Here is a 12,443-nt window from a genome sequence, read left to right as displayed (position 1 = left end):
GCACTTTGGGAGGTCGAAGTGGGCAGACCACTTGAGGTCATGAGTTCAAGACCAGCCTGGCCAACGTGATGAAACCCCATCTCTACTAAAAATACAAAAATTAGCTGGGCATGGTGGCACACGCCTGTAATCCCAGCTACTCGGGAGGCTGAGGCATGAGAATCACTTGAACCCGGGAGGTGGAGGATGCAGTGAGCTGAGATTGTACCACTGCACTGCAGCCAGGGTAAACAGAGTGAGACTCTCTCTCAAAAAAAAAAAAAAAAAATTGTAAAATTATGGTAAAGACCCCATAGTCAAATTTAAAAGAATAAATGACAAGGAGAAAATTTTACAGCCAATATAAAAGAGAAAAGATTCCTATCCACGTATGAAAAGCTTCTGCAAAAGAATAAGACAAACCGATAGAAATATAGTCAAGGGATATGAATAGAAAATACATAAAAGAAATAATGGCCAGTGAACACGAAATGTGCCTGACCTCCCTAATAATCAAAGAAATACAAATTAAAACACAATCATACCAATTTTCATCTAACAGATTGGCAAAAATGTAAAGGATCATGTGTATATTCATTGCAGTGTTGCTTGTAATAGCATACAGCTTGAGTGACCTCCAGTAGAGGTGATGTTTAAATATATTTTGCTGCATTCTTAAAAAGGAAATGTAGCATAATGCAGCCATTTGGAAAGAATGAGATAACTATATGCACTCTCTTTGAAAGTTTTGTGACTACTATGTGCCAGGAGTTGCACTGGACTTTCTTTAAGGTATTTTCAGCAAACCTGTCTTTTAATGATTTATATTGTACCTAATAAGAGATATATGAATGGAGAAACAGTTTTTGCTCTCACATCATGACAGTCAACACAAAAGACTTCTGTGACCAAATGTGTGGAGATTTCTTCCACCAACAAGCAAGCAATCAATTCTGCAGCGGACACCAGCTGGGTATCATCTAATTCAATTCTGACACTGTCTACTTGGAGATAGGGTCAGATCCCTTAGGTTTAGGGCTTAGTCCCACAAGAGTGGCCCCCATTTCTGATGCCAGTCCAAGCCCTAAGTTGTTTTACCTGTGCTTCTGACTGACCAGCTATACATGGGGAATCCTACCACCCCCTCCTTGGGGTGTATTAATTTGCTAGAGGAGCTAACAAAACTGAGGGAAGCATGTTTTCCAGTTTATTATAAAGATATTACAGAGACCCTGGGCAACATGGAGAAACCCTGTCTCTACTAAAAATACAAAAAATTAGCCGAGAGTTATGGCTCGCAAGTGTAGTCCCAGCTACTTGGGAGGCTGAGGTGGGAGAATCACCTGAACCTGAGAAGTCTAGGCTTCAGTGAGCCATAATTGTACCACTGCCCTCCAGCCTGGGCAACAGGAGTGAGATCTTGTCTCCAAAAAAAATAAAAAATAAAAAAGATATTAGGATGCAAATGAAGAGATGCATACTGTGAAGTATGGGAAGGGGCACAGAGCTTCCATGTCCTCCCTGTCTGTGATATCCAGGAAATTCCTCCAGGAACTTCCACATGTTCAGCTGTCCAGTAGCTCTTTGTACCCCATCCTCTTGAGCCTTTTATGGAGATTTCAATGGATAGGCATGACTGAAGCATGGACAATCATTTTGGAAATGTGATTGGACAAAAAAGCTATGATCTAATACTAATAGACTGAGTGGGGAAACCCAGCAAGGCCTGTCTGCTCAGATTCTTCTTGGCTTCTCTGTTCAGCATTCCTTCCAGAATATAGGGCAAGACCCATTCTGAAATGGGGATCTTATGACCTACAGCTAGACAAGATAGGTCACAGAAAGGCAGGGATGATTAGAGTTCTGCTTTGGAGAGAAGGAGCAGGTGTAAGGAGGAGAGCAGAAAGTCAGAAATAGATTCTGTTTTCTGAGGCCTAAAGCACCCTAACATAACAAGACTGTATGTAACAAAGGCGATGGGAGTTATGAGCCAGGAACTGTGGACAAAAACATATACATGTATATGTATATATGTATGTATGGAAATGATCACAAGCTCTACTTCATAGCCCTGTTGTGAGGATTAGACAAAACAGTGTATAGTATATTAACATAGTGCTTAGCTTATATTAAACAGTTGATACATGTTAGCTTTACTATAAATAAGGAAATACGCTTTTATTATGTGAGGATATCTTTGAGCTTCAAATGCTTTAAAACTTTTTTTTTTAGAGACAGGGTCTTGCTTTGTTGACCAGGCTAGTCTTGAACACCTATTCTCAAGCGATTCTTCAGCCTTAAACTTTGTTTACATAGAGAAAGTTTTAGCAACAAATTAGGATATGGACCTTGTTTTTTAATGTTAGGAGAATTGATTTTATTCAATATACTATTTACTTATTTATTTATTATTATTATTATTTTGAGACAGAGTGTAGCTCTGTCACTCAGGCTGGAGTGCAGTAATGTGATCTCGGGTCACTGCAACCTCCATCTCCTGGGTTCAAGCTATTCTGCCTCAGCCTCCTGAGTAACTGGGATTACAGGCACGCGCCACCATGCCCAGCTGATTTTTTGTATTCTTAGTAGAGATGGGGTTTCACCATGTTGGCCAGGCTGGTCTTGAACTCCTGACTGCAAGTGATTCACCTGCCTTGGCCTCCCAAAGTGCTGGGATTACAGGTGTGAGCCACTGCCCCTGGCCTTATTCACTATACTATTTAGAAGCAATCTTTGCTTATCTTATATTTATGTAACATTTCTGAGCATTAGTGTGTTGAAGGTCAGTGCTTCACTAGGAGGGCTCACAGGACTCAGAATATAGTGTACTTACAGCTATGATTTATTACAGTGAAGGGAAATAAAGCAAAATCAGCAAAGGGAAAAAGCATATTGGGGGAAATCAGGTACAAACTTCTGAGTTCTCTCCCAGTGGAGTTACATAGGATATGCTTAATTCCTCCAGCAACCAGCTGTGACAACATGTTTGAAGTGTTGTCTACCAAGGAAGCTCAACTAGACACTCAGTGATCAGAATTTTTATTGGAGGATGGCCACATAGGCACCCTCTATATAGGTACTCTCGACTGGCATGTACCAGAGTTCTAAGACTCCTGGAAGGAAGGCAGGTATTCAGCATGAACCACATTGTTTTTCATAAACAGTTTTAGGCACAGGGAGCCACTCTTATCAGAGAATGGCAGAAACCCTCCTGAAATCTAAGTTCTAGATGCCAGTCAAGGGCCAACCTTGTAAGCACACCTTTGAAAGGATAGTAGTCTTAGGCCTGTCATGTTAGCTCTTTTTTGCAGTTTTTCTTGTGTGATTAAAGGAAGTTAATTCCTATCCTAGAATTATTGTACAGATTAGAGAGAGAATGTGAAGCTCCTATCACAGTTCCTGACTCTTAGTGAGTGCACAATAAACAATACCTGCTATAGCTGTTACATGTGAGGTATAGGAATCTTGAGCTGTTTTACACTGGTTAGAAAAACCAGTTTTCTATAAGGAAGAAATGAAAAAATCTACATTCTGCTTCTCAAACAAGGCAAGAAAAGCTGTTTTTATTTATATTGAAATTATATTTCAAACATTATTTAGGTAGTGAACATTTCCTGGCTTTTTGATCTTTATTCTCTGATTCTGTTAAAATATAGGTAATAAGAGAAATGAAGCCAACAGGTACAGACCCAAGGATCTTATCTATAGCTGCTGAAGTTGCAAAAAGCCCTGAGCAGAATGTCCCTGTTATACTGTTGAAGTTAAAAGGTAAGAAAATCTTCTTGTGATTAGATAGCATTTTAAGTGAAAAATGGTTCCATCGTTGGTACAATTTTAACATTTCTTTTAAATTTGTTCAGAGAAGTCTTAACACTATAATAGAACAGTAATTTTTCCTTCTAATATATTTTTAGTGATTATTCAACATATAAAAATACAAATAGCTCCTGGGTGTATTAAGCAAAAATAAATATATCTTATTTCCTTTTGCCTTAGAAATAATAAACATCACACCTTTAGGAAGCTCAGAGTTGAAGAAAATCAAACAAGATATATATTGTTATGATCTCATTCAATATTGCCTCTTGGTCCTCAGTCAAGATTGTTCTCGAATCCAGGGTGGTTGGACTACAATTTCCCAGCTTACACAGATATTAAGGTAAAATAAAGCAGTAAGTCAGCTGTTCTTGAGGGATGTAGTAGTTGATTCTGATTTTCAATATTTGCTTTTTATTTATCTGCCTAACAAGCATTGGCAACCTCCTGTTGTAGGTTTTGGTTGTACTTTTCCTTCATATTATATGTTATTATTCATAATTTTACTTCAGATTATTTGACTATCTAAAATTTTCCTCCACAAGCTTAATGAAGATGGTGATCATTTTTTTTCTCACCACTGAATTCCAAGTGCCTAATATACTCTTTATTGATTAAGGAATTTTTAAAGAAGTGAAGAAATTAAGGCACTGGCTCTGTACCTGAGAAACTTAAAATAGAGATTGGGTGACAGTCATGTAAGTATATGATACAAAGCAGAATGAAATGATACAAAGCAGAATGAAATCAGTGCTAAAATGAAAGTATGCAAGCAAGTACTATAGGAGAACTGATAAAGAAACATTCATTTCACTATATCAATTTAGCTATCAACTGTGTATTTCATTAAGCAACCCAAATACTGTCAATAAAATTTAGAAGTAGAACTTACTGATCTACTGCCATGCTAGAAATTAATAGAAGAGAAATAAACATTTTTTAAAGGAGGTAGTAAAATAAACCAGATGTTCTTAGTGCCTAAGCTACTTCCTGATTAATAAGTGAAAGTATGTATTTACTAACTGGATCCTAGCCTTCTTTTTTTGTTTTTCCTGAATAAGCCATTTGAGTTTAATAAGCTATTCCCACTGAAAGGGTTTGTCTTAGATGCTAGATTTCTAAGCTGCTTAATCCTACTGTGTTACTTGGTAAAGGCCAAATTTAAAGTATACAGTTACAAAGAACAGTTAAAAAATATATGTGATATTCTTTTTCATACTTTAATTTTCAAGATTGATTTTCTTAAGTAAATAAAGCCTTATGATTTTGTTTTGATTAGATATGCTAGTTTATGATGATATTGATTAAGCCAGGCTCGCGGGTGGAATTCAAGACTTAAGAAATTCCCATGTTTCTGAATGCACAAATAAACATAAATTCCGTTTGTTAATCTTCTCAATCAAAATAGATACTCTTAAGTAATTAACTTTAGGAACCAAAGAGAAAGGAAAAGCTGATACATGTGAGCATTAGCCCATTAACTTCAGGAACCCAGGTGCAAATAAACAACAACAACAAAAAAAAGTGATACATGTAAATAGTAGCCACTTAGGTTTTTTTTTTTAACTTTTATTTTAGGTTCAGGGGTACATGTGGAGGTTTGTTTTATAGGTAAATTGCATACTCAATGTTTGTTCTCACTTATAAGTGAGAATATGCAGTGTTTGGCTTTCTGTTCCTGTGTTAGTTCACTTAGGTTAATGGCCTTCAGCTCCATCCATGTTGCTGCAAAGGACATGATCTTGTTCTTTTTTATGGCTGCATAGTATTCCATGGTGTATATGTACCACCCCAAAGAAATATACCATTTTCTTTATCCAGTCTGCCATTGATTACTTAGATTTTTAACAGGCTCAATACATAGTTGTTACTGCTTATTAGTGTCCATACATTTTGTTGAAAAGACTCAAACAGCAGTTTTTGTTCATTAGAGTACACACATAGAGACCATTCTTGGGTTTGAGGCTCTTTTGAATGTTAGTTTACAGAAAAACCTTTTATTGTTGAGACTTCTGACTTATGTTCAGGAAATGACTTTTATGTACAATTTTAAGAGGATCTTTTTCTCTAAGTGACTTTCTCTCCTCTAATGTATATTGTAAAGTGTTCCTACTAGAGTTAGGTTTTGCCGTTTGTCCTTCTGATATAAGGAATATGCAAGTGAGTATTTTGCAAAAAGTAGATCTATTGGAAGGTAAAATTGGTATGAAATTAGTGTTTGGTTTCCTTATGTATCCCTTGCAAACAAATCCCACCTGGGCATTTTTCAGCTATTGGGTGTCTAAAATGTATTAATTAACACAAATGCTTTTCATAAATTAAACTCTCAAGGTATCCTATAGCTTTGAGAATGATTATAGCCAATTCACCGAAAACTTAGCTTCTCTTTATTGTGAGCCAAGTGTCTTTTATTTGCTGAATGAGCTGATATGTAGGTTTTTAGGACATGTAAATCCCAGACCTAAGTACAAGCATGGTCCATACCACTGTTTACTTTTCTAGAAAGTTGTTAGACTAATTTTTCAACAAAAATTCTTTATTGGCTTGGTAACAAAAGAAGCATACTAAAAATTCTCAGTAAGGCACAGTGTCTCTAGAAGCTTGAGCATTCAACATAAACTTCTAATTAACACAAACTTGTGCTCTTATTTCAGCCATTGCTGTGTGGGCTTGGAGCCAGGAGAAGATGCAGAGGAATTTTACAATGAATTACTTCCATCAGCTGCAGAAAATTTTCTAGTTTTGGGGAGACAATTACAAACATGTTTTATCAATGCAGCTAAGGTATGTGTTTATTTAGTCTTTTGTAGCTAAATCAGTTTAATTCTTAAGAAGCTGTTTTGTTATTTTTTAAATGTGCAATATTTGGCTGAAAGTACAATTAAAGTAGTGAATTTAAACATTTTGAAAGTTACAACCTTCCAAAAATCATCTCTATGTTTGAAAAATTTTTAATGCTGACTGAAGCATGCCATTTGATTTATTGAAGGATCTGCCTTGCTACTTTACTTTTGGGCAGCACCCATAGACAATTATTTCCATAACATCTTTCTAAACATACTTTTTACTTAAATTAACAGTAGAGGAAAGTATGTTCTCTAGGGCTAGGGCTTTTCTAAGTAGCTCCAGTAGTGAAGAATAAAGGTGAACTTCCTATTTGATCTCTCATATCGTCTCCAGTCAAAATATTCAACCCAAACTTAGGGGTCTTTTCAAGTATTTCTTGGTTGCATTATGCTAGATGCTATACATATGCTCTTTTTTTGACCCAGGGATTTAGAAGTGTGTTGCTTATTTCCAAATATTTGAAGATCTACTAGATACTTTATTGTTATCAATTTCTAATTTAATTATTTTTTGGTCAGATAACATTCTCTATATCATTTCAATCCTTTGGAATTTTTTCAGACTTGTTTTATGGCCCTCCCCATATGTTTTATCTTTGTGAATGTTCTGTTAAAAGAAACTTTTGTGGGCCGGGCACGGTGGCTCACACCTGTAATCCCAGCAGTTTGGGAGGCCAAGGTGGGCGGATCACCTGAGGTCGGGAGTTTGAGACCAGCCTGACCAACATGGAGAAACCCTGTCTCTACTAAAAATGCAAAATTAGCTGGGCATGGTGGCGCATGCCTATAATCCCAGATACTTGGGAGGCTGAGGCAGGAGGATCACTTGAACCCAGGAGGCGGAGGTTGCAGTGAGCCAAGATAGTGCCATTGCACTCCAGCCTGGGCAACAAGAGCAAAACTCCATCTGAGAAAAAAAAAAAAAAGAAAGAAACCTTTGCTTTGCACAGTTCCATTTTAACTGAAACTCGTGCATGTCAGAACCATGCAAAGGTTTTGATATGCACAGGTTTTATTTAATATGGTGCCATGCAAAAGCTAGGACTACTTGTATACCCAAATGTGAACTCTGCAGTTGTATGTAATGTTCTATAAATGTTAATTAGGTCAGTTCGGTTAGTAGATTTGTTGAAGTCTTCTAAATTCTTTTTTTTTTTCTTGTCTACATTTCTGCTTTTTAGTGAGCAAGGGTATTAAAATTTCCAACTATGATTGCGGATTTGTCTAATTCTGTCTTTAGTTCTATATGGTTTTGCTTCACGTATTACAAAGCTCTGTGATTAGATACACATTTAGGAATAGTGTATCTTCTGGATGAATGAAAGCTATTATCATTATGAACTGGTCTTTTTTTTTTTTTTTTTAACCTTACTCATGGACTCAGGTCACATGAAATGATCTTTATCTCTGATAATACACCTTATTTTGAAGTCTACTTTGTTTACTATTACGAATATTGCCACTGCAGTTTTCTTATGATTAGTGTTTACATGATACACTTTCTGCAGTTTCACCTTTCATGGTTTCAGTTACCCATGGCCAATAGTGGTTCAAAAATATTAAATGGAGAATTCCAGAAATAAACAATTAAATTTTAAATGGCATGCTGTTCTGCATAGCATGATGAAATCTCATAGTGTCCTTCCCAGGATGTGAAGCACCCCTTGACCAGCATATCAGCACTGTATAGGCTACCTGCCGGTTGGTCGCTTAGTAGCTGGTCTCAGTTTTCAGATTTAAAAAAAAGTATATATAGGGTTCAGTACTATCCACACTTTCAGGCATCCACTGGGGGTCTTGGAATATGTCTTCCATTGATAAGGGGGAGACTATTGTACATCATTTCTCAACCTTTATTTTTTAACCTCTGTCTTATACTTAAAATGAGTCTGTTTTAAATAGCATATTGTCAGGTCTTGCTTTTTCATCTAGTCTGACAAGCTGTTGTTTTAAAGGGTTATCATTTACTTGCATTTAATCTAATTTGTGGTATGGTTAGGTTTAATTCTACCATTTTGCTATTTTTAAGAAATTTGTTCCCAGTTTCTATCTTTTGTGCTATTTTGTCATGTATTTTACTTTTACATATATTATAAAATCTACCATGTGTTATTTTTACTTTAAATAGTGTATTGACTTTTCAATAATTTAAAGAAATGAAAGAAAAATGATTTTTTATATCTACTATGTCTGGTTGTCTTTATTCCTTCAAACAGATCTGAATTTTCATTTGGTATCATTTCCTTTAAGCCTGACAACCTCCTTTAGCATATCTTACAGTGCAATTCTGCTGGTAATGAATTCTCTCAGCTGTTTGGTTATCTGAAAATGTCTTCATGATGCCTTCACTTTTGAGGAATATTTCTGTTGCATGTGTATAATTCTACTTCATCAATTTTTTTCCCCTTTTTGCACTTTAAAGATTTTTTTCCATTGTCTTCTGGCATCTTTTGTTTCTGATGTAAATTCAGCCTTCATTCTTGTTGTCATTCTCCTAAACATATTGCACCTTTTTATCTTTGACTTCTTTAAGATGTTCTCTTCTTTTGGTTTATTTTGTTTTATTTTCAGCAATTTTACTTTGATGAACCTTGTTGTAGATTTCCTGATGTCTATCTTGCTTGGAGTTCCTGAGCTTCATGTGTCTGAGTTAATGTATTCATATTAAGAAAATTTTCAGCTAATATTTTTTCAAATACTTTTGTTTGCCCTATTCTCTCTACCTTCCCTCTGGGACTTCTGGTTGTTGAGGCTGTCTTCATCCTTTTGTTGTTGTTGTTTATTTCAGTTTTGATAATTTCTATTGGTCTGTCTTCAAGTACACTGACCCTATCTTCTACAGTGTCTAATGTGCTAATAATCCTACCTAGTGAATTTTTCATTTCATACATTGTATTGTTCTATGATTTTTGTTTGCTTGTCTTATAGATTGTTTACCATATTTATTATAGTTATTTTTAAGTTGTTGTTTATAAATCCAATACCTGGATCATTTGAGAGTCTTTTTATTATCTGTTTTTTCTCTTAATACTGGGTCAAATTTTTCTGCTTCTTCACATGTCTGTTAATTTTTTGTTTTATAATGGTAACTGTGAATGACACATTATAGAAATTCGTATCTTCCTCTGAAGACTTGAGAGCAGTTAAATTCTGGCAGATCAATTGTTCCTGTGGAGGATTGGCTTTAGCCTTTCTTTGGAGAGGTTTACTTCAGTTTTGCTATTAGAGTATTGCCTTTAGTCCTGGTTCACAGTCCTTATACCTAAGGTGAGATCCTTCTGTGGTTTAAATGGAAAGCCCACCATGTTAACCCAGACCATCTGACTTGGAAGAACCTAAACTCCAAACTCTGTATACCCAGCACTAGGCAAATGATGAAATTGCTGGTAATTTCTTTCAGCCTTTCAGCTGTAGATTCTTCTGGGTTCCATGGAGCCTTTTCTCTCATATGTACAGTTTAAGAGTCAAGAATTCAATGGAAGTTTGTATATAGATTTTGAAGCTCTCTACTTTGAGGATCACTTCTTTAACTGTTCTGGCAGCCCCAAGCTCCAAATTCTGACTCCTCAGCCAAGTTATACTGCAACTTCTTATTTGAACTCTTTTCCCTTGTTGATAAACACACACTGGGAAAAGCCAGGCATATTAGTCAGGTTTCTTCAGAAAAACAGAACCAATAGAAGATATACGGAGACAGAGAAAGAAAGAGAAAGTGCTTGATTATAAGGAATTGGCAATTATGGAGGCTAACAAGTCCTGAGATTTGCAGTTGGTAAGCTGGAGACCCAGGAAAGCTGATGGTATAGTCTGAGTTTAAAGGCCTTAGAATCAGGAGAACTGATAGCATAGTGCCAGTCCAAATGCCAGCAGACTCGAGATCCATGAAGAAGCAGTGTTTCAGTTTGAGTCTGAAGTCAGGGAAAACTGATGTCCTAACTCAAAGGCAGTCAGGCAAGAGGAATTTCCCTTTATGTGGGAGAGGGTCAATCTTTTGTTCTACTCAAGCCTTCAACTGATTGTATGAGGCCCACCCACATTAAGGAAAGCAATCTGCTTTTTACTCAGACTAAAAATTTAAATGTTAAACTTATCTAAAAATACCCTTACAGAAACACCCAGAATAATCTTTGACAATCACACAAGATAAATTTAGATTTCAGTCAGTACATTTTATTTCAGGGTCACGTCTGTGTGCCTTTGCTTGCTATCTAAAACATTCAAACAATTGCTTTTTATATTTTTTCCTGAGTTTATACATTTGGTCAGCAAAAGCTTAGGTCAACAAACTATGGCCTGTGGGCTAAATCCAGCTTATTTTTTAAAATTAAGTTGTATTGGAACACAGCTACACTTATTTGTTTATATTATCCATGACTACTTTCACTATAGCCACAGAGTTCAGTAGTTTCTAGAGACTGTAATGCCTAAAATATTTTCTGGCCCACAACTAACAGGAAAGTAAGTTCTACAAAGGGGAAGAGTAGGGAACAACCAATGTGAACAAGAGTGATTCGAAAAAGCTTTGTGGAGCCAATGGTACCTGGTCTATCTATCTCTAAAGCATGGATGAGATTTGGAAATATGAGGGCATTACAGGCAGAGGAAATGGACAAGACCGGGAAAGAGGAATAAGTATGACATCTTTGAGTCCCAGTGCAGATACCTACCAGAGTTAGGTAGAGTATTCTCATTCAGAAAGATTGAAAGCCAGATGTGGTGGCTCACGCCTGTATAATCCCAGCACTTTGGGAGGCTGAGATGGCAGGATCACTTGACCCCAGGAGTTCAAGACCAACCTGGGCAACATAGCAAGACCTAGCCAAGTGTGGTTGCGCATGCCTGTCTTCCTAGCTACTCAGGAGGCTAAGGCAGGAGGATTGCTTGAGCCCAGGAGTTCACGGCTGCAGTGAGCTATGATCATGTCACCGCACACCAGCTTTGGCAACAGAGCAAGATCCTATCTCTTTAAAAAAAAAAGGAAAAAACAGAAAAAGAGTTTGAACTTGATTCTACAATAGCAAAGAGGCTTTTTTTTTTTTGAGGAGACATAAGAGTATGCTGGAGAGAGCGGAAGAAGAGACCATTTTAAATTATTGCAGTAAGCTAGAAGAACTAAGGTGATAAGTGTCTTGACTCACTATGACTTTGGAAAAATAGAGGGTCAAATGAAATACTAAGAAAAAAATTGTAAGAATATAAAAGGTGTAATATCAGACACTGCTTTTATACAGATAATATATAACATATTAATGATGAGTCTAAGTTGAGTCTAAGGTTTCAAGGCCTTATAGATGTTTAAGACAAGTGATAAGCCAGAGGTAAAAGCTGGGAAAAAGGATGCAATCCCTTTGAAATTAGTTGCATTTTCAAGTGGAAATGTCTAGCATGGAATTGAAGTTAGATTGAGAGGTCAGGACTATGGCTATAGGTTAGAAAGTCCTCTTATGAATGCTAATTAAAACTTTGAAGAGGAGCATACTAGAGGATGAGCTTTCCTAGGGATGTGGTGTAGAGATAATATCTGAAGGCTGTGTTCAGAGCCTTAGAGATGTCTGACATAGATGCAATGTATTTGGGCAAATTGAGGAATTATGGCTCAATATGCTAGATGGATGAAGAAAACTGAAGGAAAAGAAGTTGAGGCATTTTTAATTTTTTAATAAATATTTGTCATCTTGAAGAGATGAATTTGCTAGGTGCTCTACCTGCCATTTAAATAATTTAAGTAGTGATGTCTAGTTCATGGCCTCATGGTCTGTTCTGCATAGTATAATATGGTAGCCATTAACCCTGTGTATCAGT

At 36.4% G+C, this 12,443-nt stretch overlaps 1 protein-coding gene across 1 annotated transcript in view; it reads left to right on the top strand.

The window, feature by feature from the left end:
* The window catches only part of IQCB1 (IQ motif containing B1), a 76,669-nt gene that overhangs the window by 2,535 nt on the left and 61,691 nt on the right, over positions 1-12,443 (top strand). Inside the window, exons 3-5 of the mRNA XM_063662605.1 lie at positions 3,636-3,747; positions 3,976-4,138; positions 6,450-6,579. Of these exons, the coding sequence (XP_063518675.1) occupies positions 3,648-3,747; positions 3,976-4,138; positions 6,450-6,579 (393 nt within the window). The 5' untranslated portion in view covers positions 3,636-3,647. The remainder of the gene's footprint in view (positions 1-3,635; positions 3,748-3,975; positions 4,139-6,449; positions 6,580-12,443) is intronic.

Source organism: Pongo pygmaeus, chromosome 2, assembly GCF_028885625.2.
Source record: "Pongo pygmaeus isolate AG05252 chromosome 2, NHGRI_mPonPyg2-v2.0_pri, whole genome shotgun sequence".
Classification (NCBI taxonomy): domain Eukaryota; kingdom Metazoa; phylum Chordata; class Mammalia; order Primates; family Hominidae; genus Pongo; species Pongo pygmaeus.
The sequence above is the reverse complement of the archived record's forward strand: the minus strand, read 5'-3'. Positions and strand labels throughout refer to the sequence as shown.